Here is a 27877-nt window from a genome sequence, read left to right on the forward strand (position 1 = left end):
AGCCGTGCTAGACGTCCCAGGACAAAGACAGACACACGAATACTCTCATGCAGACTCACTTACAGCCGCACGGGGACAGTCATTCGTTTTCTGCCTCCAGTGGAATGAAACCCCTTCAGTGCTGAATAAGTGAAGTATTAAATGTAAGCACATTGGCTTCTACTCAAGCAATGGCAACAAACAATTCACGGCCCATGCTGCACAAGTTCTACCTCGAGAGAAAACAAACAAACAAACCAATATTGCATGGTTGCTTACATCAAAGCTAATTCTGCATTACATGTTGCAGATCTACTTGTTCAGGCCTTTCCAAGAGCATGCTTTGAGAGCACATACTACTCCTCTCCCCCTGCTATTTTAGTAACATAAACAGAAGGGCCTTATTGATATTTTCAGAAGCGGAGAAAGTTCTCTGTTGAAAGACTACAGGCAATAACCTCCAACCAGCCAGACTCTCATTGCTATCTGCTATCTGGTACTAAAGCAATCTCAACAATCTATATGTAAAAAAGGTCACCAGTAAACAATATCCTTTTATTATCCTGTACAGTTTCAAGCGATTGTTGGTTGTTTGGAAGGTATTTGCAATTTTCTGAAGTTCTGGGCCATTCAAGGCGTCATTCCCATCCTCATCTCCGGCATCGCGTGTCCAAACCCCACCCCCATGCCAGCTCTTGTTCTGTATTGAGTCTGAGGATGCCTGTGGCTGAAGAAGGGCATCCGAAGAGAAGTTCAAACGGGGGCAAGAACTTGGCTCAGCGGCCAACTCAAACAAGGGAAGGAGATCACACTGTCTTCCTCTGGTTTCTGCAACAGATTTCCTCTTCTTTCTGAGTGTGTGTGGGGGAGGAAGGAGGGAGGGTATGCTTTTTGGGCATCTTTCAAGCAAGTTAAAGCTCTTTGGGGGGGCACACCAAAACAATTGGCACATCACACACACAGAGCAGGGACAATAGGCACGGATTCTCATGCTAAACGGCCAATGCTGATTAGAAATGACTGCCAGTTTATCAAAGACAAAGAGAAAAGCCTGCCCTGAGGCCGTAGCTGTTGAACAGGAGCTCCTGTGGAATGGGGGGGGCAACCTGAAATGGCAACAATGTCTCCAACCAACGAGCTACCACAGGGGAGCTGTAAGGAGCCTGTCCAAAATAAACATTTTGTAAAGATACGGAAAGAGCAACTAAACAAACTGATGATTCAAAAGGAGACATACACTGTGCTGCATTTTAGGTAAAAAGAGACATTAAAACTGAATGCTGGCTTTGAATCTTTTAAGGCACACAGAGATGGAAGGAAGTTGTCAGGGCAACCACAGGTCCCTCCAACTCAACAAACAAACAAACAACAAGCTGAAGCAAGGAGTGGCACTATTAATGTTGTAAAAACATATACCCAGTGATGCCAAGAATTGTCGGGCCTCAACCTGATCAGCACCCCCTCCCCAAGACATCACAAGACAATTCCATTTCTAAAACAACCGTGAAAGTGTGCATTTCCTTCCATTTCCAAACACGGACTTCTTTTGAACAGCATCAAAGCCCTGTAATAAAGACTCCGTGAAATTGTAACCCAAGCCTTGTAAAAGCAAGCCCCAGTTTTAAGAAACGTTCATCAAAAAGGCCTCGACAAAGACAGAGCGAAAGTGAAAACTGAAACCAGTACCAGGGGTCTGAGGTCTCCTGAAGCCGGCCAGGGGATTTAATGCTCATTAAAAGAGCAAATCTTATCACCGCCGCAGTGGACTCTGACAGGCAGCTGTTACCTGAGCTTCCTGTAAGTCTATTCTGAGCGGCATTCGGTCACATCAAAGCAGAACACCACAAGGAAAGAGTCTGGGTTTCAAGATGAGGATATCGTTCCATGGTAATCTTTAAGGCATTACTAAGGCATTACTAATAATAATCATAAAAACAGAACAAATGAAAATGTGTGCACACACACACACACACACACACACACACACACACACCTTTGTTCTGGCCTCAGAAGGATCACACAGGAAGAACATTCGATTTCCAGCTTCCTGAGTGAGGGCAGAAACTGCTCTGCTCTGACCACCAGTTCCTTAATTCAGGAGGAATGCTTCCCTTAACATACCTTCCTGTTCCACATTCAATAGAGAAAGAAACTCACAATTTCTGCCACCCAGCATCTGTTTCAATTGAGAAGCACTTTACAAAATTTGTATTTACTACATTTACTACTATCCTGATCATCAGTCATATTATTATTATTGATATGTGTTTTATAAGCCTCTCAAGCAGAACTGAATCATGTCTGAATCAACGCCATTTAGAAAAGAAAGGCCGAGACCACACCTTGTTCAAATTCAAATAAGATGGCATTAACTTCATCAAGGAAGCCATAGCAATAAATAAATCTGCAACACAATGGTCTTTGTTTGCAAACTGTGTAGATGGGTAATTTGCCCTCAGAAGGAAGCCCCTCCCCTTTTCAAATACATTTATTTTTTATGGAAAAAACAAATGTGCATTTTTACTCCACAAGCACCCGTAATGATTGTTTTAACATGAGTCTGTTTATTGGCAAGATCCTACGAATAATAAGCAGTCTGGGAAAAATCAAATCCTTTATGTTTTCTATTGGATTAACATTGACCCAGTAACCCTGAGAGCGTCCTCTGCCTGCATGATGGCAGTACTGTACAAATGACACACTGGGCGCCTCCATTAACATAGGCAAGGGGGCTAGTAAATGGGGGGAGGAAAAAGAGAAAGAAAAAAAAAAAGGAGAGAAAAAAAAAATCGACAGCACTGGAAGAGGCTTTATTAGCCTCTCAACAGCATTCCTGTCTTGCCAGGCACAGATGGCCGCAGTGTTTTGTCTAACAGGATTAGGATTATCTGCAGATTCGACAGATGAGTTTAAGGGCCCACCTCCCCCCATGCCTCTCCGTGGTAAAGCTTGCTGCAGCTCTATACTGGAAATCTCTAAGATACTCTGCCCTCAGAAATACTCTGCTACATATACACAGGGATCCTTGTTCCTTCTCATCATTGCAATCCTTGTCACAGTTTAGACGTCTTAAAGACCCGACCTGCACCTCACCTAGCTCGGTGTGATCTAAACTGGCAGGCCACAAAGACCATATCGCTTCAGCAAGAGGCTTTAATTTGAAGAAAATACTTAAGTGTGTCCCGTCCTGCAGAAACACAAGAGAGCATGTTGTTACTTCAAAATACTTTTAAAACCTGACATAAACAGATAACAATATGAAAATGTAGGACACAGCAATTTCAATTTTTGTTCCAGGACAGATCAGTGGCCTAAGTTTTAAAACAATTAAGGAACATTATATATATAAGGAACAGTATTAGAAATTACCCTTTTTAACCTGGCATGTATAAAGGTTTACTGGGCAGATACACAGAGCTAACTCACAAAATGAATGCAGGTTGACTGCTTTCTTGTTCACAGCTGTCGGAGTACTATGCTCCCACCTTTTGCGAACAATAAAAATGATGAATTATGTATTATAAATACCAGTACTGTTTAAGCCCCTCAAGCACCTCGCTCCTTGCTCCCATGACAGTGGGGAGGAGAGAGACAGGGAAAAAATAAAAAAAATAAAAGCTGATCTTTGCAGTTGACACTAACTGTCTCCCACAGAGCTGTCTGTTTAGCTGACAATGGGGTAGAGTATAAAGAAAACAATCTGAATCATTCACATTATGTAATCCAAGACCCAAGATAGCTCAGGGTGAGCCATGGTTACAGTGACCTAGTTTTAAATAATCCACACACACTCACACAATGCACTCGCTCATAAAGCAAAAAAAAAATACAAGAAAAATAAACACCCGAAGGAGGAAATCTGCACAGGTGTCCTTCACAGTACTGTGAATGCAACAACAAGCATGGAGTCCGTTTTGTTCATTCATGCTGTAAAAGTGCGGGCGTGCACCTGCTAATCGAATTCCAGGCAGGGCCAGGGAGCAGGAAACCAGGTTAGTAGGCAATGAGTCAGACACGCACGTTTCAGTTCATCGGCTGGCAACGGCGTTCACTTTCACAACCGTAGAATGTTCCATGCCTGCACAAACACCCTCCTTCTGAGCACAAACACAATGGAAACAAAAGAAAAATAAATATGCAATGTGCAGACAATATCCCTTATTTTCTCCAGCTTTAATAATTGCTATCAGAATTTAACCATAAAAAAAAATGATATTCTTACAGTATTTACTACTGGTTCTTTCATGTACTACACTAAATAGTGTTAAAAAAAAGTGTCCTGTGTGTGTGTGTATTATGTGTAACTAAATACACACACACACACAGATTCAAGAAGTAATGGGACAAGCCTCCCTGTGCCAGTAATTGGAATTACATTTTCTCTTCAGAGGCCGTTCCGAGGGCATCATGACCAGCAGTAAGTATGATGACATATTGTACTACCAACATTGCTGGTGTTTTACAGCAGGGACCGGTCCAAACTTTGTTCCGTTTCCTTAACCGTGGTCCTGGGAGCTGGCATGAGCACAAACTACCTCTGAGAAAGGAAACACCAGCTAGACCTTTGAACTTCTGAATTACAACACATGAAATATCAGCGGAATACATGGTTCTGCATACTCTGACGAGTATTTGCGTCTGTTTTCAGTTACCCAGTGCATCAGAGCAATACTGATTTATTTTACCCGCCAGTCTGACACAAACCTCACTTACAAAAAAAAAACACCACCCCATTCCAAATTGTAGCCTTTGGTCGACAAAGCAATGGTAGGACATTATAGCGGAAAGCTATGAGTTAACAATATCTAGAAAGCATTGCTCAATAGGTTTACTTTGCTAAAGTATGGGCTATGGGCATGTGGGCGGACAGAAGAGGGATTAACATCATCTCGGATAAATTCACATCCTTGCGAAATGATATTTGGAACAGGTATTCCCTTGTTTAAAACCTGACGCAGAAAGGCAGTTGTGAAATCACGGCTTTAATTAAGTACAGTTTGGTTTTATAAAATACCAATTAAACAGAAGTCACCTTGTTCACAGAGACGTAAAAAAAATATACCATGAGATTGATTTGCAAAAATGCTGCAGTATATGCATGCGGAAGTAGAGAGACAAACACAGTGAAATCTGAAATCCGTAGGTACAGGGCACAGTAGATGGCACATGAGAATGATATACAGACTAAATTAACTACAAACTAATTCAAGCAGATATGGATATGTCTTTGGAACATCAAAGGCCTGGTAAAAAAAAAAAAAAAAAAAAAAAGGTCTCTGTGGGAACAACTGTAAACACTAGAGCACTACCCAGTACTCCAAATACACAAATACCATAAATGGCTTTTAAAAAATTGCAGCTGGCATATTCCACACATTTTAAGGAGGAATCCGTTGTTGTAGATAAAGAACAGTCACGTCTGATGAACTCATCCAGGACACGCATCCCTGAGGCTGTGAAGCGAGTACTCGTTGATAAAGTGCATAATCGCAGTTCTAGAAGGCACAGAGTTAAATCCTGGACATGAACTTGACAAGATCGCCCCCACAGATAAACAAAACCACAAAAAACAGGGTTAGTCAGCTCTCCCTTTTGAAATTGGACAGATGTTCGAAATGTTGTATTCCAGGGATTGCTGTACAGTTTAAGGCACAAAGACAAGTAGGCACGGGGGAAGCTATTTTGTGTTGGGGGGGATTGTGTCTGCAACTTTGCAGAAACAAGGAAGTGTCTTAAACCAGTCAAGTGTCAAACTTTCTTCCAAATCAGAGATTCAGCGGTGGGCTCCACAGAGAACGGCAGCCAGCTCATCTAGCAAGAGAACAAAATTAAAAGATCAGGCTCTAATGATGCTTACTTAAAAAAATCCCGCTGGAATTCCCGCAAAAGATCCACTTCTTCTGCACAGTGTGTTTGTGTGGCCTTGACTGCAGCCTGGCGATGCAAGCTCTTTGCCTAACGGACTTCTCTGGGGTTCCCAGATCAAGTTCTTTACCATGCTGCTGTGGCTTCAGCTGCTGTTTGAAAGTCAATCTCAAAATCTCACCCACAATGATAGTATCAGAAATCGCCCCCCTCCCAACAAAGTTGCTCAGAGTTTACTTTTACATTTCAGAAGTTTAGACAGCTGCTTCTGATGATATGGGATTTCCCCAGGCTTAAGGTTTAACAACTGGACCAGAAAGCAATCAAAACCATGACTCCACCAGCAAGCTTATTTGATCACTTATTTTTTGTCCTCTACATGTGTTACATGATATATAGTGCACACATATATATTGCATATTTTAATATATATGTATAGAGTCATGTTCTAGAATATATATATATATATATATATATATATATATATATATACACACTCACCTAAAGGATTATTAGGAACACCTGTTCAATTTCTCATTAATGCAATTATCTAACCAACCAATCACATGGCAGTTGCTTCAATGCATTTAGGGGTGTGGTCCTGGTCAAGATAATCTCCTGAACTCCAAACTGAATGTCTGAATGGGAAAGAAAGGTGATTTAAGCAATTTTGAGCGTGGCATGGTTGTTGGTGCCAGACGGGCCGGTCTGAGTATTTCACAATCTGCTCAGTTACTGGGATTTTCACACACAACCATTTCTAGGGTTTACAAAGAATGCTGTGAAAAGGGAAAAACATCCAGTATGCGGCAGTCCTGTGGGCGAAAATGCCTTGTTGATGCTAGAGGTCAGAGGAGAATGGGCCGACTGATTCAAGCTGATAGAAGAGCAACTTTGACTGAAATAACCACTCGTTACAACCGAGGTATGCAGCAAAGCATTTGTGAAGCCACAACACGTACAACCTTGAGGCGGATGGGCTACAACAGCAGAAGACCCCACCGGGTACCACTCATCTCCACTACAAATAGGAAAAAGAGGCTACAATTTGCACAAGCTCACCAAAATTGGACAGTTGAAGACTGGAAAAATGTTGCCTGGTCTGATGAGTCTCGATTTCTGTTGAGACATTCAGATGGTAGAGTCAGAATTTGGCGTAAACAGAATGAGAACATGGATCCATCATGCCTTGTTACCACTGTGCAGGCTGGTGGTGGTGGTGTAATGGTGTGGGGGATGTTTTCTTGGCACACTTTAGGCCCCTTAGTGCCAATTGGGCATCGTTGAAATGCCACGGCCTACCTGAGCATTGTTTCTGACCATGTCCATCCCTTTATGACCACCATGTACCCATCCTCTGATGGCTACTTCCAGCAGGATAATGCACCATGTCACAAAGGTCGAATCATTTCAAATTGGTTTCTTGAACATGACAATGAGTTCACTGTACTAAACTGGCCCCCATAGTCACCAGATCTCAACCCAATAGAGCATCTTTGGGATGTGGTGGAACGGGAGCTTCGTGCCCTGGATGTGCATCCCACAAATCTCCATCAACTGCAAGATGCTATCCTATCAATATGGGCCAACATTTCTAAAGAATGCTTTCAGCACCTTGTTGAATCAATGCCACGTAGAATTAAGGCAGTTCTGAAGGCGAAAGGGGGTCAAACACAGTATTAGTATGGTGTTCCTAATAATCCTTTAGGTGAGTGTATATAATATGTATTAAAATACACCTTCAAAGATTTCTTGCCAGTGAATGGGAATAAAGATTAGGGCTGGGTCTTGGATTTAATCACTCAATAAAAAAAACTACAGACCAAGGGTGTGTCTGCTTGCCTTTGCTGCTGTTTTTTTAATTAATTATTTACATTGAAGTTGAAAAAAATAAAACATTTGAGAGAAGAGTGTACAGACCTGGGATTCTCCTTAGACCAGGATTTCAATTCAGAAGAGCCCAGCAAGTCAGACCACAGTACTGACTGAACTGTCCGTCTCGGGGGCTGCCAGAGTGTCTGTGTGCCCACAGGCCGTATCAGGGCCTGGGCATGGATTATTGACGCTATCCTGGCAGAGGGAGTCTGCACTGGGAGAAAAAGCACCAGAAGATGCCAGGGTGCCTGAGGCCGATTCCAGTTTCCTCTTCTTTCTCTGCTGGTGAAGATGATTTTTGGACCTTAAATGTGCTTTGAAAAAGATAAGAGAACACCACATTTATTTTATTTTTTAAAGTTTTATACCTATGTATTTTCATACTCATTCCAGACATTGAGCCACTGTGCAGTGGGCTGTCTAGGAGTATTCTCAAAGAACAACATGTAGATTATTATTTCAAAAAGTGCCGTGTCAGGCATATTTGAAGCAAACTGGAGCAAACCAAAAACCACACTTAGCAGTCCCCACCATCACAAGCTGTTAATGTTTTTGTTTTATCATAATTTCTGCAGAAACCGAAACCAGGTGAAATATTAAATACAGGAAGGCATGGGACAATGTGCGAGACTGTGACACAAACGAAAATTGTGTGCCGGGTTAACCCTTACCTGTCCACTCCAGGTCTCCTATGATCACCCTGTCACACAGCTCACATGCGTGTCGGCTGCGCTTGTTGCGTTTCTCCTCGTTTGCCAATCTCAAAGGCTCCGTGGATGGTTGTTCCCCCTGAAGACGTTTGTTTAAAAGCATTCAGTTAATGGTAAGACAGGGTGTAAAAAAAACATAAAAAACTTACAAAACAAGCCCTTAGGCAATCCATCCCAGAGCAAAATATTGCATTCAGTTTTTTGTTTATTGGTTTATTATGTACTTCATCTGATATTGTAGTAGGAGCTCGGAGCACAATACAATAAAGAGAAATGTAATATGAAATAAAATGATGAAATGGCAAAATGGCTGCAGTTATGAACACAGTGGACCACCAAGTAATAAAACAATAAATACAAAAAACATATAACAAAATAATAAAATCAGTTTCACATGAATGGATGTATTAATATTAGCAAAGCAATATATAATAATCGTGATTTTAACTGGAACAGAGTGCAGTAGAGGAGGTTGTCACAATAATTTGGAAACCAGCTGTATAAACACCCCACTGCAGCGAAACACACGACAGGGTGTACAGGGTGAAGCTGGGATTGTGTACCGAGACAGATTGTGGGGGAAAATATGCGAGTGCAGTCAGAGCTGCCAGTTTGTCCTGCGGTTAAAAATAAAATAAGGGGGGGAAAAACAGCTGGGAGATTTACATCTAAAGCTTATCCATGAACTTACTGCTTAGCATGGACTTGGCTTGCTAGATTGGCTTATCCCATGCTGAACTTTTCCCCGGGGTTACAGTGTTGGTGGCAGGGGAAAAGAAGGGGCATCATTAGCATGGTTACCTTCCTCAGGCTGTCCAGGATCTGCAAGGCCGGGGCGAGGACCGTCTCCTCCCAGCGTGATACATCGCTGACGTCCAGCCCGAACACGGGGGGCACGTTAGCTCCGGGCCCTGCAGAGAGTGAGACGATCCTGTCAGCCTTCCCCTACACTGACGCCCCACATGTGCGCCCCCGACATCGCGCAGGCCCCACACAGGGCTGTGGGTGCGTAAAAAGTCAAGATAAAACGCGGTCATGTTAAATTTGGGTAATTGGATCAGCAATTGTAACATGGTCAAAAGCACACCATCTCACCTGGCGGGTTGATGTAAGAGATAACTCAATTAACAAAATCAAAGCCAAATATGGAAAGGAACACACACATATTCATTTCCTGTGCATGTAGAAAGGCCTGATGTCAAAAGTCATACCCATAGCTGCTCTTTGGACAGCAGAGCAATCACATTATTGTTGGGATGCCCATCGTACTATATAATATGAAGGAAGGCATCTAGATGCTCTTGACATAATACCTTTGATTGCTGACAGATTGTTTCTATGTGTGAATGTGTACAAGACTACAAATGAAAAGGACCGTGAATAAGCTAGTAAATCGGAGGACATTCTATTATTTTTCCTTTATCATCTCCTGACATTTGAATTGAAAAAAACAACCAACAACCAAAAATGTTTGCTTGACTTTTTCTACTAGAGAGAAGTCATTTCACTTTTCACTTTTGTTTTCAGTTTCTCAAACAAAGCTTCACCTCTTGTTCTTTCCCCTTGCATGCTCCAGTCACCAATGCTCTTGATTTTATTTAGCTTTTTCACAGGGAAGTAACAAAGATTAATACATTTTGGAAAGCACTCGAGAGCAGCGTGTTGCATAGGTCGCTGTTCCTTAATTGCACAACAAGGCACTGGGGCAGATACAGAACAGTTATGTAGGGCTTCCTGCAAGAGACGAGAGTCGGAAAGGGATAAGCGAGATGCAGTGCATTTCTAGTTCATCAGCGGTTAAGTACGCATATGCTAGCAGCTGGTTGGGGTGTTGCGCGGTGCCCTGGTGGGGCGGGGGTTAAGTGCAAGCTGTGAGGAAAGGTCCCTTTGGTCCTGGAAAGCTGCTGACTCACAGACGCTCAATAATCTCCCTGTTCTGACAATGTCAGCACTCCTGACTAGCCTGCCTGCTTGTGCAGAGCTGTCTCTGTATTGATTCCTTCAGAAAGATACACACACAGAGACAGACAGGACACACACACATACAGTACTGTGGAAAGGTTTTAGGCAGGTGTGAAGAAATGCTGTAAAGTAAGAATGTTTTCAAAAATAGACATAGAGATTATATTTATCAATTGACTAAATGCAAAGTGAGTGAACAGAAGAAAAATCAAATCCATATTTGGTGTGACCACCCTTTGCCTTCAAAACAGCATCAGTTCTTCAGTACTTGCACACAGTTTTTGAAGGCAGGTAGGTTGGCCAAAACATCTTGGAGAACTAACCACAGTTCTTCTGTGGATTTAGGCAGCCTCAGTTGCTTCTCTCTCTTTGTGTAATCCCAGACTGACTCGATGATGTTGAGATCAGGGCTCTGTGGGGGCCATCCCATCACTTCCAGGACTCCTTGTTCTTCTTTACGCTGAAGATAGTTCTTAATGACTTTCACTGTATGTTTGGGGTCGTTGTCATGCTGCAGAATAAATTTGGGGCCAATCAGATGCCTCCCTGATGGTATTGCATGATGGATAAGTATCTGCCTATACTTCTCAGCATTGAGGAGACCATTAATTCTGACCAAATCCCCAACTCCATTTGCAGAAATGCAGCCCCAAACTTGCAAGGAACCTCCAACATGCTTCACTGTTGCCTGCAGACACGCATTCGTGTACCGCTCTCCAGCCCTTTGGCAAACAAACTGTCTTCTGCTACAGCCAAATATTTCTAATTTTGACTCATCAGTCCAGAGCACCTGCTGCCATTTTGCTGCACCCTAGTTCCTGTGTTTTCTTGCATAGTTCAGTCACTTGGCCTTGTTTCCACATCAGAGGTATGGCTTTTTGGACACAAGTCTTCCATGAAGGCCACTTCTGACCAGACTTCTCCAGACAGGAGATGGGTGTAGCAGGGTCCCACTGTTTTCTGCCAATTCTGAGCTGATGGCACTGCTGGACATCTTCCGATTGCGAAGGGAAGTAAGCATGATGCGTCTTTCATCTGTTGCAGTAAGTTTCCTTGGCCGACCACTGCGTCTACAGTCCTCAACGTTGCCCGTTTCTTTGTGCTTCTTCAAAAGAGCTTGGACAGCACATCTGGAAACCCCTGTCTGCCTTGACATTTCTGCCTGGGAGAGACCTTGCTGATGCAGTATAACTACCTTGTGTCTTGTTGCTGTGCTCAGCCTTGCCATGGTGTATGACTTTTGACAGTAAACTGTCTTCAGCAACCTCACCTTGTTAGCTGAGTTTGGCTGTTCCTCTCCCAGTTTTATTCCTCCTACACAGCTGTTTCTGTTTCAGTTAATAATTGTGTTTCAACCTACATATTTAATTGATGATCATTAGCACCTGTCTGGTATCATTGTTTAATCATGCACCTGACTATATGCCTACAAAATCCCTGACTAAAGATATAATACAAAACATTCAGAAGGTGCCACTCATTTGACTTTGAATTTGACTCCCTTTTGCTGAATGACCCCAGACCGTCTGCTTCAACTACATGGCTGGTTAGTTAGTGTATAGCGAGCTTGCAATCAGTCAGACTATGGAGATCCAGTTAAAAATAAAATAAATCAAAATCGGCGAGGAGGCCCGATGTAAAACCAGATAAAGTTTAAAGTCTTCTGGCCTTTGCACTGGGATCTAGATTACTGTCCTTAGCAGGAGCTAGACGACTGGAGTATAAAGAGATGGGTCATTCTGAGACCAGCCAGCAGCACAGAGCAGCCCCACCGGCGTGCGGCAGTGCCCGGTGTCACAGCGGCTTGCCTGTGACGTTCTGCAATGAAGCGCTGCCAAACCACCTGCTCCCTCATGACACACCACAAACAGTAGCTGCCACGCATCAGTAGCGTACAGCCCAGCAGCGTACACCACACCAAGAAACCAAAACCGAGGCAAACTTCATCAATAACCAAATAATTTTCTTTTCAAGATAAGAAAGAATAAGAATATCCTCATGTACACACTGGACTTAAGCTTCCTCTCCTGAAATATTTTACATGACACTGCAGACAATTTATTGCACACTTTGTATCGCTGCTCACATTGTCCACACATGTGGTTGCAAATCCGATGCTTGATTTTACTGAAAGGTAAAATTACTGTGTAAGCGCTAACAGCCGCCCAGTCGCTTTGTTCCTTTGTTCCAAAGCTGCAGCACTTTTAAAAGTTATGACAGTGCATGTGGGAGGGAGGGGTGGGGGGGGATGAAGGAAGGCAAGACTGTACCTGGCCATATGCGCAGTGGCCGATTATTTTGCGCTGTCAAAGGAAACATTCAGAGTGCGCTGAAAAGCCATGAAGACAGAGGAGGCGAGGGAGCCCTGGGGCAGACAGATGCGGAATAGGAGCGAGCTGAAATCTAGGAAAATCTTGGTAAATAATCCCTGTGTCTGTTCGAGCTGACAAAAAAAAAAAAAAGGACAAAAAGAAAATAAATGAAAAAGAGCTGCCCCGTGACATTTAGAAGTGTCTTTACAATTGACCGGTCCATTAAACTACACAGGATGAGCTCTGTAACAGGAGTAAGAAGACTGCTCCCTTTATCCCACTGGGGCCGTGCAGCGCGGGGCCCCGGGCCTGATCAAAGGTCGGACCGGGCCTGCAAGACAAGCCGCCCCTAGAGGCGCGGTGTCTACCAGCTGTAATTACATATTCAAATCAGAGAACACCGAGCACCCCACCGAGCCCCCTGTTGCACACCTGCCTCCCACCTGCCACCGCCGGCACAGAGGAAGCACATACCTGTCCTGCATTACGCCACACACCTGTCAGGGAGTGTCCGTCCCTGCGCGCCTGCACCTGTCTTCTTTTATCTGATAATATTTAATTCCTGTCTTTCATTTCTTTCTTTCTGTCTTTCTCTCATTCTTGTCTGTTATTCCTTCTCTTTCTTTTTGTTTTGTTTTTTTATATGTTTGTTTCTTCCCAAAACGCAAACTGCCAGGGCCTGCTGGCAGTGATCCCAGGCGTGGCAGTTGAAGGCAGCTGTGCTTCCTCTCCTGACCTCCCCCCCTCCGCTGCCCAGGCAAGGTCCGATCTGCATCACAACCAAAACAAGGGAAGGTTGCCAGTAGCTGCCGAGAGCAACACATGGGCTAGTGTGTGTGTGTGTATTCAAGCGCAGGGTCAATAAAAGTTTAAAATGATATGGCTGCTTTGCATGAAACGTTTAACAAATACTTCCCTTTTTATTACTTCATTTATTTATTTTGTGTGTGGGGGTGGGGGGGGTGTAGGAGTTGGTTGTTAATTATTTTCAAGTCCTTCGGTAATTTCCATAAAACGTTCAAGCAAGTAAGGGTAAGGTGATACTTTTGTGTCGCAGCTCACTTACCCCACACCTGCTGTCTGAATCTATTATATTACATCCCTGCTGTCAAAAGATTAAAAGTTATCACTGCACACCCAGACAGCCATTAACTTCAGCTCACTGCAGCACCAGACCACCAGCAAGAGGAAATGTATGTGACCAGGATTCCCTCGTACTCAGGCACAGTTTGATCAGCATAGCATTGGCCCAAGAATATCAAAAAACGTTGCCTGAAGAAGGAGCACGAGTTGCTAGCTGGTGCTTGACCATTGTAAATGCTTTGTTTACTGGCTCAGACTGTAGCTAGTACAGTATACTGCAGCCACACTCTTCACTCACTACACATTAGACCAGTCGGTATTAGATGCCAGAGAAATTCAGGATCAATTTTAAAGATTCTGCGTATTATTCATAAGGCCTTCTTATCGTGCAGGAGTAACCGATTCCTTATGGTCTGAGCCCATCCTTGAGGTCTTAAAACTTTGATTAGCTGGCCATCCCTGCAGCTGATCTAATAGAAGCAGAGAGTGGGGGGGGGGCAATGGGGCTCATGACAACTAGGCCCTGAGGCACTGGAAATCTATGGCAAAGGACAGAAGGAGCACTAGAGCGATTGGATCTTTACCGAGAAGGAGCGAATGACCAGGCATGGTCAAGGTGTGTGCCGTGAAGATCATTGTTGTATTGTATTTCAATGTCTACGACATCGATGGGAAATGAGCTGGACGAGCAAGGTGCACAGAACGTCTTCCTCTCATTGGCTTGGATCGAATGAGCAACGATATCGGACAAAGTGCAGATTGGGTCCATACGGGTATATGACCTTTGGAACTCTGACCTGCCCTGTTAGAGAGAAGTGACGAGGGATTAATCGTTTAAACAGTGGTGTCACCCAGGGCTCAAAGAGGGACTGGTGTCAGAACAACAGCGGCCCTTCATTTGCTGCAGCTGGGAGGAAAATAAAGCCGTCTGGAGCAAAGCGATGAGCTGGCAGTAAAACAAGCTGAGTATTCTGTACACTCTGGTCCACCCCCCCCCCCTCACATGTGTAACAAGAGGTACAATGCTAGAGATTGCACCAGGCAAGACATTCAATACATGTGGTTGAGCTCTGAGGGGCTGTACGCTCAATAGAATCGCCACTGAGAGACTGCAAGATTTAAAATCCAACATGCGAAGCTTTTCTGAGACATGAAATTCAATAAGGTGAAGACTGAGGTTTGTAGGATGTATAGCATTAGCCCTGTAACTCAATAGGAGAAGGCTCTGCGTTGCACATCTTAACAGCTCGATAGTGTAAAAACAGGAGAGAGCGCTGTCTTAAGATCGCATAGAGCAGCGGGAGTGAGCACAGGGGGAGGCACACAGACCGCGTAATGCGCTAAATTAATTTTAAGCTCGGCAATACGCATACAATCACACATATATGTATAAAGATTCACATACAAAACCATGTATTTACTAGGGCCTGACAGATATATCGGAGCACCAATATTATCGGCCGATATAGGCCTTTTTAATATTTTTTCAAATCATTATTATTATTATTATTATTATTATTATTATTATTATTATTATTTATTTATTGGCAGAAACCCTTATCCAGGGTGACTTACAAAATATAAGCGCAATAAAAAGTGCAAAAATACAGCGCAGTTCAACATTACAAATTCCAAATTAACATATATTACCATAAAATCCTTGGTCACACTTCAGACAATAAATAAATACGTTTATTTGGTTTTACATTCTAATATATAGAACATGCATATTTTTCCTTTATTCTCCTTTATTCTAATTTATTAAATTAATTTTTACAATGTTTGATTTTTGGTTGTATTTATGATGGAAATTAATGTTAAGTTTATTATGTAAAATATAAAAATGTAAAAATCCTGCTTGAATTTGACAATTTCTCTCTGACAGGCAGAGATTTGAGGCATGCCATGCTAGAAAATGTCTGTATTGCATACTAACAAAACAAAAAAAAAAAAAATATATATATATATATATATATATATATATATATATATATATATATATATATATATATATATATATATATATATATATATATATATATATATATCGGTAATCTGGAAATGATCAGTAAAAAAAAAACTATCGGTCGGGCTCTAGTATTTACACTCACATACATAAAAACATAAAAAACTATTGAACGTACTCAGAGGTGACAAACGTCGGGGTGCGGTGAATACTTTAAAGTGTTTTTGGGAGAAAGGGGACTGTCTCTGAGATTAGCAAGCAGACAGCCTCAAGAGTCCAACAAAACTGGTGAAATTCCAAGCAGCTAATTCCAGTGAGGCTTACAAGGGTCACAGGAGACAGGAGGGCAGGGGGGCATGCTAGGGGCTATTTCTTCCCCAGGCGGGGATCTGAAAAACTCTGGGGCTGAGCAGGACAATGCCAATTCGGGACACTCCTTCGGTTGGGTGGAGGGAGAGGTGTGTAAAAGGGGGGGTGCTATGTGTCAAGACAGAAGCTGCTTAACGACTGTAGTCTCTGGATCAGGAATAAAGCAGCAGGATGTTAGAGAATTAGAAAGAGAGACAGAAGAGAGAGGAAGACAGTGAAAGAGAGAGAAGAGGAAGAGAGATAGTGGGAGGGAGAGGGAGAGGGAAAGTGGGAGGAGAAGGAGAGAACAAGAAAGAAAAAGGAAGCAGAGGAGAATGAGTGTGTGTGTAATAGGGTGCAGGAGAAAACCATAGATAATTCACTTGAATTCACATGGAGTGAGATGCACAGACTTGTGACATTTGCATATCCAAAAACACAAACACCACTCAAGACTGGAAACATAACTAGACGGAAGTCAGAGCAGATTACAGTCAGACAAGACAGGCTGGTGTAAAATGACAGAATCATGCAAATTAATTAGGGTCCAAGGCAATTTAGAAGCTCTGTATGTGATCGGCACCGGAGGGGATAAACGGGGGCTGATGAACAAGCAGATTCAGGACCAAAGGCACTCAGCTACTATGGCTTATAAATACGTGGGATAGTTAGCCACTGAAGCACTGTGTCCACTCAGCAATCAATGAGATTCTCGCTCACATGGGAGGGGAGGGTCTGGGGTTCAGTGTACGTTCTCAATCAAACGAGCTTCTGTCACATCCCTAAATTGGTTTAGTGCTCACGACAAAGTTGCATTGTCCCAGTAAGAGTGCTCTCTATTCCCCTCCAACGTGCCACAGACACACTGCCGTCATCTTGGGTTAATTTCAGACACAAAGAGTCTTTCAGTTTGAAAGAGTATTAAAGGAATTGAAGGAGAGGTTAAACATTTTATAAGTAATATTATTACTTTTTCGTGTTTTTTCCCAAAGCACGGCTCCCCTGGCTTCACATCAGTATCAAACTCAACAGGAGCTGAAATCACCAAACAAACCAAAAACACACAAAAAAACAGAACTTTCCTTTCAAAGTTAAATCTATGAAGTGCGGTTTTCTTCTACAGTGTCAAGGCTTCCATTGACAAAATCCTTCTTCTTGAGTAAGCTTTCCTGGCAAACCAAGTTTTCATTCTAGCCTGGGATGATAATTATAGTCGAAAGAAAAACATACAGGCACAAATCAGACCCAATGTCACTGAGTGGTCAATTCAACAAAGAATTCCAGTCAAAGAATCTTTGTTCTATCTGAACAAAACCTTCCAATTGCTGTGCCTTCCACAACCCTCACAGATTCACCCAACAAACCCAAGAGGCATCATTGTTCATGAGGACAGCCTGGGGAGAGAGAGTGAAGAAGGGGAACATGGATGGTTTACGGATATACTCCCAGGGCCGACACAGGGAGGAGATCAAACGTTTCCTCAAGGGGCCAGTCCAGACCAAGGGACAATGAGCCATTACATCAAGTATGCAAACAGTACAAGCAAGCCGGAGACAGGGGTCATAACTACACAGTAAACCCCCCACAAACAACTCCCCCCAAGCCCACCCCCCGGCAACCCCCAGGAAAGGAAATTCGCAAAAGGTTTTATTTTACACCAGCCCCTCGCTGCCCCCACCTTCTGTCTCTCACCCCCTGCTCCAGGAACAAACCTTCACTTCACACACACATGTCATATGAAGGAAGCAGAACTCAGCCCTCACAGCTCTGCTGGCCCAGGGCATGACACAGGCCATTAAGACAAAGATAGCCATCAAAGACAATGACACACACTGTGACTCCAAACTGCACTGCGTACCTTTAAATTTATTATATTACTTTAACAAGCACGTAAAGAACGCTAGAATTTATGGTTTCAGGTGTTGTGTGATGCAAGGTTTACGGGCATCTGTAGGCCAATTTTACTTTCACCGCCAATTTTGTTTTCTGCTTGTAATTATATGTATTTATTTATTTATTATTTATTCCCCTGCCCTCCCAACTCCCTCATTTTTTTAATTTGCAAATCCCATCTTGGCCATAAAAGCCTCATTAAACGCGGCCCTGTTTACAAGACTGCAGGTGGACTGAAAGGAGAAATAAAATAATACAGAGCCGGCAGATTTACTGACGTCTGCCTCTGCAAAAGAAGCGACATCTCTGTCAGCATTCACAAGGAGACGGCACACAAAGTAGAAAGAGCGAGGAAAAGGGCGCAGGCACATACATACAACAATTCGCTCTCCACGTAAAAATTAAGAAAGCAGCAATAAAATATACAAGCAAATAAAGACAAATAAAGGTACACCATGCAGCAACTACAGCACAGCTCCACCACATAGGTTTTGTAATATGCAAACTTTTACAGTTACATGCCATTGTAATGTAATTGTGTCCCTGAGTGTGAGTTGCCTTGGACAGAGGATTCTGTCAAATAAAACGTGGAAAAATATATTGCACTGTTTTAGCAGTTTACACACACGCAGTAACATGCTCCTCACAGAAGCAAACCATTTTTTCTACTGCACAGCAGCTGTCAAAGCACTGTACACCGAGTGCTATTCTACAGCAGCAACTAGAACCAGCAGTTCAGTTTTCCTTAGTCATGAAACACACCCACACGCCTCATCTTAGACACCTCTTAAAAAAACAAAATAATCATATTTCTCTGCAGGCAACAGGCAAAATTTGCTGTTTAGTCCATTATTAAAACTAAACACAATTCAGTTCATCATATTTAATGATTTGATTGCAGCTTGAAACATGCAAGATTAAATGAAAATAACTGTGCCAAGCACAGTTACCCGGGCAGGCTTAAAGGGGGTGAGAAATTTAAACTTACTCTTGAGAAAGCGGTTTTGGACCCACTTGTTCTGCTTTCTGGCGTAGCGCTTGGTCGCTTGTTTCAGTGCCTCGACACCTGGCAGTGAGTGAGAGAGGGAGGGAGGGAGGGGGGGACAGAGAGGTGTGTGCGTTACTCTCAGCTTGATCCTTCATCTTTTGATTCCCGCTTGGGGAACTTCCCACCTGGGATACACAGCACTGAAACAGAGGGGACTGTGAAAAGCTGGAAAAGCTGCCAATCACTCTTCAGGGAGCAAGCGTACATCTTCTGCATTTCACCACTTGGGCACTTCCTTTACAACTTCCTGTCCAACACGTTATGGATGTTCTGCCAGTGCCAAGCCTGCTTTTGGCTTACTTGGCATGGTAACATGTTTATACAATGGAAGAAAAAATAAATGTAAGGAATGAAAAGCCTCTTGTGTAGATGATTTGGAGAAATCTTGGTGGGGGTGGAGGTCATACACAAAAAATGAAATGAAATGTTGAGAGCAGACTGTGAAGAACTATAAACCCAGAATGAATAAGAAAGAACTTGCTGTTAATGACAACTCTGTGCACAATCGGCACGAAAGTACATTTAAAACGTCTTTAATCTGTTTACCAGTGCTATAATAAGAGTCGGGTGCAGTTATCCTTTCAGAGGGTCCCTTGAACTTGAAAAGCAGTGCAGAGAAAATACATGGAAGCAGTTTTCGGGCAGCACATTACTTTTCTGCAAGCAGTGTCAATGCAGCTTAATCACTTGACTGTTTATGTTTTTATTGAGTTACCGTATTGGGCGCAGCTGTCTCTGCAATTAATTTGAACAGCCGCGTTCGTTTACAGGACACAGGAGGATAGCACAGCTAACGGAGCTACCAGAGGCGAGGGGCTGCCTGGCTCTGCCAAATAAAACTAAAAACGCTTGGGATAGCCAGTGTTCATTCAAATCAGCTGAACCTTTTCACACAGGGTATGTACAGCACAGAGAACTGACAGCCAGTCTCTCAAATGGCAGCAATCATATATAATCCCTAAAATTCCTTCTGGAAGAAAAAACCTTTTAAGTTATTCTAATGGACACATTCAAGAACACCAGCGATCTCCTTCACTGCACTACAGAAAAAAGGTAAAAAAACAACAACTCCCAAAATAATCTCAACTCTGAAAAATCCAGCAACGATGGGCCTGGGTGGTGACAGCAGCTGAACATCCATCATTGCTCTTTCCATTCTTCTATCTCACACCCGCAGACGTCTCAGGCTCAAATTCCATCTACAAAGCCCACGACTGTGAACCACTGTACAGATGCAGACATGTTCAGGAAAGTGAACCTTTTTCTGGGTGGAAGAGTCAACACAGTTAAGCCCCCACGCCCAGGAACACAGGCCCCAACACAAGAAGCATGCTGGGAGTTCTCCTTGCCCACCTTTGTTCTGCAGCCTCTGAAGCTCCGCCTCACTGCAGTCCGCTGTGGTCAGGTACTCATGGAACTCCTTGAAGCCGATGGACTGGAATATACCGTGCTGATAGTCTTGGCTGTGTGGCAAGAAAACAAGAAAGAAATAAACTTTGAAGAAGGAAGAAAGAATACAGAAAATAAATTATTAAAGACAAAAAAGAACGGGATCAAACTAAAGGAAAAACTAAAGGAAAAGACAGAAAATAGTTTGAGTGTCTTGGCAGCTAAGCAAAACTTGTCAAACAGTATCCATGTAATTAAGTGTCTTGTGTCATTAAGATCCCACTTCTCTCCCCCCCCCCATTACATATACACATATTTGTATCTGTAAATAGGCAAATGTGAAGGTGTGAATTCCAGTTCTGTATTACAGCACTGCTCAGGCCGGACCACCTCAGTACATACCCTACCCCTCCTAGAGATCCCCCACAGTGTAGCCGGAGGACACTTGGGCCCAGAAAGCAGGTTTCAGACTTAGCTACTGATGGTCAATATGCGTCAATGTTCAGGACAGGAAAAGGGGGGGTGGGGAGACATCTCCAAAGAAATAAAAACGCTGTGGTTGCAAAGTGTGATTTGCAAGGAGGGGGAGGAGAGAAGGACATTCAGAAATGCAGGGTCGCCCGCTGCCGTCTCCTCGCCTGACGCTTCCACTGCAGACAAGGGGGGATGGGGGGGGCAGACAGTGACAGGGCGCGGCCTGACCTACACAGGAGGTTCTGATGCTGCCCTGCATTACAGACAGGCTGAGAGGGAGAATACGAGGAGAGGGGTGAATAAAAGAGAAAAGCGCTGCGTCGCGTCTTTTCCGGAATACGTGCTATGCCCCGAGCACTGAGAGCGGATCGATCAGACTGTCTGACAGAGAGAGAGAGAGGGAGGGAAGGAGGGAGGGAGCAGCAGCAGCAGCAAGGCAGACAGCCAGAGGCGCATCAGTGCAATCCCAGCCCAGCCCGGCTTTCTGTCCTCACCTTTGCACACACTACACTGCTGCTCTCCTGCCAGAGATGCTGAATCACACTCTGATGTGTGTGTGAATGCGGTATAAGTACGTATGCCTCTCTGTATGGCGTTCATGGTAGAAATAGATATACAGTCACCTCCAAAATTATTGGCACCTTTGATAAACATGAGCAAATAAGCCAATACAAAAATAATCAACACAGGTAATGAGCTATATTTAGATTTTTCAATGGAATATATTGTACTTTATATACACACACACAGTCAACTCCAAAATGATATGTGTACATTAAAGAAGGTAGGCGTGCATCCTAAGCCACGTTGTCCCAGTTGGAAAGGTCCAACTTTTTGTTCAGAATATATATTATATATATAAATATATATCGAATGATTCACCACAATGCCATTCACTGCTGTATTAAGTGTGATAAATATTGTGGCGACACATTTTCTAGGGATATTCTTCTAAGCTATATTTATCACACTGATTCACATTCATCACACTTAATAAATTAGTGAATGGCATTGTATCAAAAAGAGGGTGCGAATACCTGTCTGCAACGGTCTGTGAAGGCATTCAGTCATAGAAATAGAAATACACACGCGTGTGATGCTCCAGGCTGATCCCCCGAACCACAATCTAGAGTCAATTTAGTTCTTATTAATGAAGTTGCAAAGACACACATTAAGATGACGTCACCACCCTCGCTTCAAAAGGAATTCAGCTATATAAATGCACCCACTGTTTTGCAATTCCTTGAATAAAATATGAAAATAGCTCAGATATAATCTAGATTATTACCCCCACTCTCTCACAAATGTTTAGTGCTGGTGCACTCCCAGTACACTGTGTACCTGGTATCTAGCCAAGGCTCCTCTTGTCTAGCAGGCTGTCATGAATGGCAGGTTTTTCTTATTTGAAGTGAGGACACTTGTCAGCATCAAACGAACAAAAACTTGATTGCTTTCAATGCAATGCCCAGAAAGTAACACCAAGTGTATTTCAGGTGCTGTGCTGTTTAAAAAAAAAATTATTTGTTTGGAATCTGTAATAATTTCTTTGTCCTGTTTTATAGCCTCCCAATGTGGAACCGCTAACTGTTACAGAACGCAGATTTCAGTACCATAAACCAAAAATGAAACAAAGACAGAAATCTAAATCACTCCACTGCTCCCGTTCTGACAAGGTATGTGGAAAATATATTGAAATCCCTGCCGAAATCAGTCAATACCCAATGCTTTTGTCTCTGACAGTCTTCAAAATAATACCGGATTTAAATAGCTGGAAGTCAGAAGATAAATTATGGTGATGCATATGTCATTAGTTAATGTACCCAGCTGAATTATCAATGGCACATTCACATTGCAACCCTGCGAAAGGTTAACGATCTCATATGTGTCTGTGTGCAGTTAGACTGGTTAATCCAGAGTGACTTGTTCATTTGTGCAACAGGAGTCCTTGTAGACATTAGTCTGCCGGAACAAACGATCGAATAAATAAATAATCCCTTCATATCTTGCTATTTACAGACCACTAGATGTCTGAGATTCAAACTCCCTCCAACCGACAGACAAAGAAATCATTGCAGTTTGACCTTGAAAATTATTCCTCCACAGGAAGCAGTGAAAAAAATAACTGATGCATTGATCACTGTATGAAGCGAATCAAGCGTTTCTCCGCCTTGGAAAACAAAAATAGGTTTTCAGGGAGGCTCCATAGATGCCAGCAGATCATCGCATGCTTCCAGTGCACAAGTGCTGACTAAAGCAGTGCATTATCAATCAGTCTGATCTAGACAAGGCTGGATTTCCCATCAAGACTTACGGGGGGTTTTAAGAGTGGGTGACTCTTTAGATCTTATCTCAATTTTCGCTGTCATTCAGGGTTTCCTTTTAGGCCTCCATCAAACCTGTTCTTTTGTGTGGCACAACCTGCTGAAGATCATGTTTTTCTTGATTGCTGAGCTCTGTGAGTACTCGCAGTGCAAAATGGGTTTAAATTTCTCTTCTCTGGTGCAAATGCTGAAGCTTGGGAAAACATAGGGTCATTGAGACTCCCGAATAAAATAAATACATAAATAAACAAAACATAAAATGTAATGCGACTGTTTAACAGGTATTAACTGATTTTCATTAATAACACCTTCATTTGATTTTGTTTTGTACACATCTTGTCAGGACATGCATGCTTACATCACTAACTGCTGCTGAGAACAGGTTTTAACTTTTGTTTATATCTCCATCTTTTCCCGGACATTTTATTCACATAACACGCCTATCGCTGTGCTGTGACAACAGAGATAATCTCATCTTATCTTTTCTGTTCTGCAAGGTGTTACACCAGGTAAGAGCATCGTGGGATTTTTTTTTTTTTTTTTTTTTTTTTTAAACAACAACAAAAAATGTATTTTGGACCTGAATTCACTTCCACTTTTCCCTGTTTTTCGCCCCTTACCTGCTGTCCTGGATTTTTTGCTCATTGTATCGGTTATGGAAATCTTTCAGCTCATCCAGCAGCCCCGCAGACAGCATCTCATCCACACGCTTGCTCAGTCTTTCATCCAGAGCTGAGAGGAGGAAAATCCAAACATAAATACCTGCTTTTACTTCATATGGAACACATCCTAAAGAGCCAAACAGTTTCATCATTACGATTTCATTTGCTACCTAAAAACATTAAATGAAAAAGGACTGATGAGGTGGGGAGGTGTGCGCTTGCTTTCTGGACTGTTAGTGGTGAGGTTAATCCAAATTAGGCAGTCACCATAAAATTACTAATTTGTCATTGAAACATTTGGACATTTAGAAAGCTGCAATGGGAGAATAAAAGAGGTTTGACCCTGTAATACACAGTAGGTTGAGCGGGATAGGAAAAAAAATAAAAATAAATTCAGTTCTGAATGGCTCCACTTTGGAAAGGAAGAGGGGGTACTCCACTTCCCTCAGCCAATCAGATCCAAGTACTGCAGTGAACATCAAAGATATCCAGAAGCTCCCAAAGGCCCATAGTTGAGAAGAGGGGGCTTAAGGAAGCCCCAGATCTCCACAGCTGCCCAGTGATCCTCCTGACCTAGTTACCTATGAAACACAGATCTAACATCCTAGGAGATGGATCTGAAAAGTCATCTTCCGCCACTATAAATCACACACCACATGCACACAAAAATACAGTATGTATTACATTCTGCAGCTTGGTGTGTGCTTAAATTAATGAGAAAAATAAATGTTAAAAAATGAATGCAGTGCCCACATTCACTTAATGTGTTCGGACTGAGAAAAGATGTGAACGGATGTGTAGGGTGGCATCACCTTGCAGATCACTATGCAGCCAGAAGATGCAGGGGTTTTTGAATCGGAGGGGCCCGCCCAGCCCGTCAGCCCCCTGCTGCCCTCGCTGTTCCTTCAGCAGCTGGCTGTGAGGCACTCCTGTCTCCTCGAAGACCTGCAGGCTCCTACATAGAAACCAGGGCTAATGGTCAGGCAGGCTGCGAAACTCTGAGGCCATTTGCTTTGGGACCAAAACTGCAGGTTTTTACTGGGAGCAAGACTTTCGCCAAAACCGGCTGAGGGAAATGTTCATGCTGTTGCCCAATTTGCTGGGGGATTAAGGACCAATGCAGAGATAGTTACATGGTAGAAAGGGAAGACTATCGGGCCGAGGGGAAGAGCTGTTTCCCAGGTTTATGTTTGAAGCAGCGGTGCCATGTGTGTATCCCTGAGCAGGGGACCCGATCTCATTGTTATCTATGCTTCAGAAGAGACAGATAACCAAGGTCTTGTTGTCCTTGACTTTGCAGCAGCAGTCAATGCAAAGTTCATACCCTAGTTTCAATAGACTAGTTTCAATTGCTGAATCTGGAGGGAGAAAAATTATGATTTGTGTTCATGACACTCGGAAAGGGTCACCTGGTGTGCTGAAGGCTAAATCCATGAAACAGTAAAATAAAACCCAGAAAGTGGTTTAATCAAAACCAAGGGGCCACTTTGAGAGAGGATTTTGCAGATGTATTGCCTGTTTAGTTTGTACTCATCTTTTCTGTAAATGCTTTGGCAGTACTAGTGCAACCCGGTCATGCTAATGCAATTACCTTTCAATTTGACTCTTTATCCGAGTGTGAGGTCAAAACGAACCACGGCAACCACAGCAATAGCGTGAGGCAAACTGAAACAGCAGCAAATCCCAGTCGCACTTAAGAGAGTTGTACAGATGCAGACTGAACAACCCTCTCTCTCCCTACCCCAAACAATTTTCACAGAAGAGAGAATTGAAAGGGAGTCAAACAGGGAATGTAGATGGGAATATTTCTGTCTGGTGGATGTCTGATGTATAGGTTGTCTATTTTAGTGTCTCTTACAATCAGTGTCAGTGTGTCTCTGTGCTTCTGCATGTCTGTCCCTTTCTCTCCCACATCTGGGCATCTCTGTCAGTGTGTCAACCTCTGTCTCAGTGTGTCACTCTCTCCCTCCATCCTTGAATCTATCAGCATGTCAATCTCAATCTCTCTCTCCATGTGTATGCATCTATCAGTGTCTCTGTATCTGTATGTCTGTCTCTCCTTTTCTCTCGCTTTCCCCTGTGTGTGTGAACATCTCTGAATATGTCAATCTTCAGCTTTTCACTCTTTCTCTATCCATCTCTATCACGGTCATCATTTCTCTCACTCGGTGTCAGTGCAGTGCTCAGTTCTGATCACCATCTCTCCCTCTCTTGAACATTTCTCTCAATTTCTCTTTTTTCCCCCCTCCCAATCTCTCTTTCTACCTTCTAATATGTTCTAATACCTTCCCTCTCTCTCTCAGCCCCCCCTTTCTTTCTTCCTCTCTCCCTCTCCATCTCGGAAGAGTGCAGTACCTGGCGATCTTGCGCATGTCATGGGGGTGCAGCATGGCAGCCATTTCGGGGTCCACTTCCTCCAGCCTGCGGTGCAGCTCTGGTCCCCCCAGGCCCTCCAGCTCTGCCCTCCTGCTGGGCGAGCCACCTGCCGCCCCCTCCTCACCCCCCTGCTCCTGCTGGGGATGAGAGGCAGCACTGAGACACACACCACCAACCCACTGCCATGCCAAACAACAGCTTATATTATATTATTATGATTTAGAACATTTGTACAACTGTGTTTGTTCTACTATTGTTTTACTACAACTTCTCCTATGTACCCCCTCACTTTAGCACATACCAAGGATTTAACTGTATGAAGTCTGAGCCATCCGCCTGAGCCATCTCACACCAAAATCTCTAACCTGACCTGTGGCATGTTAATTGTATTTCCTTATTTTATTTCCCATCTCGAAACTGTCAAGCTGATGAATGATGCTTCTTTGCCCTACATAGGTACAATCCCACACAGTATCCTGAATTGGCAAAGCCCTCAGTATGGAAAGGCATGGTATCAAGCCAAAAGTAACGAAAACATTCACAGATCCACTAACAGCCGCCCTTTTCTGAGTATGATAAAGCCCTGTTCAATCTTCCAGCCGCAGCCCTGCACATTTGCAGCAAAATTATCCCCCGCCACTCCTCACCTCTCCCTCTGAACTCCTCTCATGTTGATCTCTGCTATCAGATAGCTGTTCTTCACACCCCTTCAGAGAAGCCCTATTGTCCCCAGATCGCCGGCCTCCCCTCACCTGCCGCAGACTCTAATCCTCCATGCAAAGCCTTTCTCCCTCCTTGCACACCTCTGGCTTCCTACTGATTATTTAATCTTTTCTCCCTCGTTAATGCTGTCAGAAACTCCCCTATTTCTAGGCTTAATCCTCCCTTTTTTTCAAAGAATTCCGCTTCTCCAACTATCAGCCTACATCTAAATCACAGCGTCCCGGACCCTGACACCTCTTTAACCCTACTGCCATTATTTTTGTTCTTTTTTGGAACTCAATACCATGTTCCCCCGTTCATTCTTTAAAAGATCAAAGATGCCCTGTGTCAAGCACATCTAAATGGCCCCAGGTTCCTTTCCTTTTCTTTTTCTCCTATTGTTTTCTTAATTTTACTCCTTCCTAACCCCTCTTTTCCCTCTTCACTGTCTTACCTTGTTGTCTATCAGCACCTTCCAGAGTAGGGACTCGATGTAGTAGTTGGTACCTCCTACAATAATGGGCATCTTCTCCCTCTGGTGCATATCTTCAATGTGTGTCATTAAGGAGGAAAGAATAAAAAACAACAGTGCTTCGGAATGACACCAGCATTTGAGAACAGCTCCTTTGTGAACAGCAATTACAGGGAGTCAATAAACGTAGGATACCTCCTTCAAATCTGAGCAAAGAATGGGTCAGACAGGTACTGTGAAAGGAATTTGAACAGTATTGATAACGGGAATGCCAGAGGCCACTTGTAGTCTTCATTGAGAATACATAAACAACCAAAATCACCCTGTTGTTCATGCTTTTGTCTTTATGAATGCCTTGCCTTTGCGAAGACACACCTTAACAAATGCTGAAACAAAAGCAAAAGAAACAAAAACCAAGCCTCATACTTTCATTGAACACC

At 43.1% G+C, this 27877-nt stretch overlaps 1 protein-coding gene across 1 annotated transcript in view; it reads right to left on the bottom strand.

Annotated features, from left to right (window-relative positions):
- Nucleotides 1-4941: 4941 nt before the first annotated feature.
- trit1 (tRNA isopentenyltransferase 1) overlaps nt 4942-27877 on the bottom strand; it is a 39577-nt gene continuing 16641 nt past the window's right edge. Inside the window, exons 3-12 of the mRNA XM_066717327.1 lie at nt 27420-27518; nt 26243-26400; nt 24700-24842; nt 23846-23957; nt 20395-20504; nt 18982-19059; nt 9231-9340; nt 8391-8508; nt 7765-8033; nt 4942-5790 (exon numbers count right to left, since the gene is read on the bottom strand). Of these exons, the coding sequence (XP_066573424.1) occupies nt 7813-8033; nt 8391-8508; nt 9231-9340; nt 18982-19059; nt 20395-20504; nt 23846-23957; nt 24700-24842; nt 26243-26400; nt 27420-27518 (1149 nt within the window). The 3' untranslated portion in view covers nt 4942-5790; nt 7765-7812. The remainder of the gene's footprint in view (nt 5791-7764; nt 8034-8390; nt 8509-9230; nt 9341-18981; nt 19060-20394; nt 20505-23845; nt 23958-24699; nt 24843-26242; nt 26401-27419; nt 27519-27877) is intronic.

The sequence above is a fragment of the Amia ocellicauda genome, chromosome 11 (assembly GCF_036373705.1).
Source record: "Amia ocellicauda isolate fAmiCal2 chromosome 11, fAmiCal2.hap1, whole genome shotgun sequence".
Lineage (NCBI taxonomy): Eukaryota > Metazoa > Chordata > Actinopteri > Amiiformes > Amiidae > Amia > Amia ocellicauda.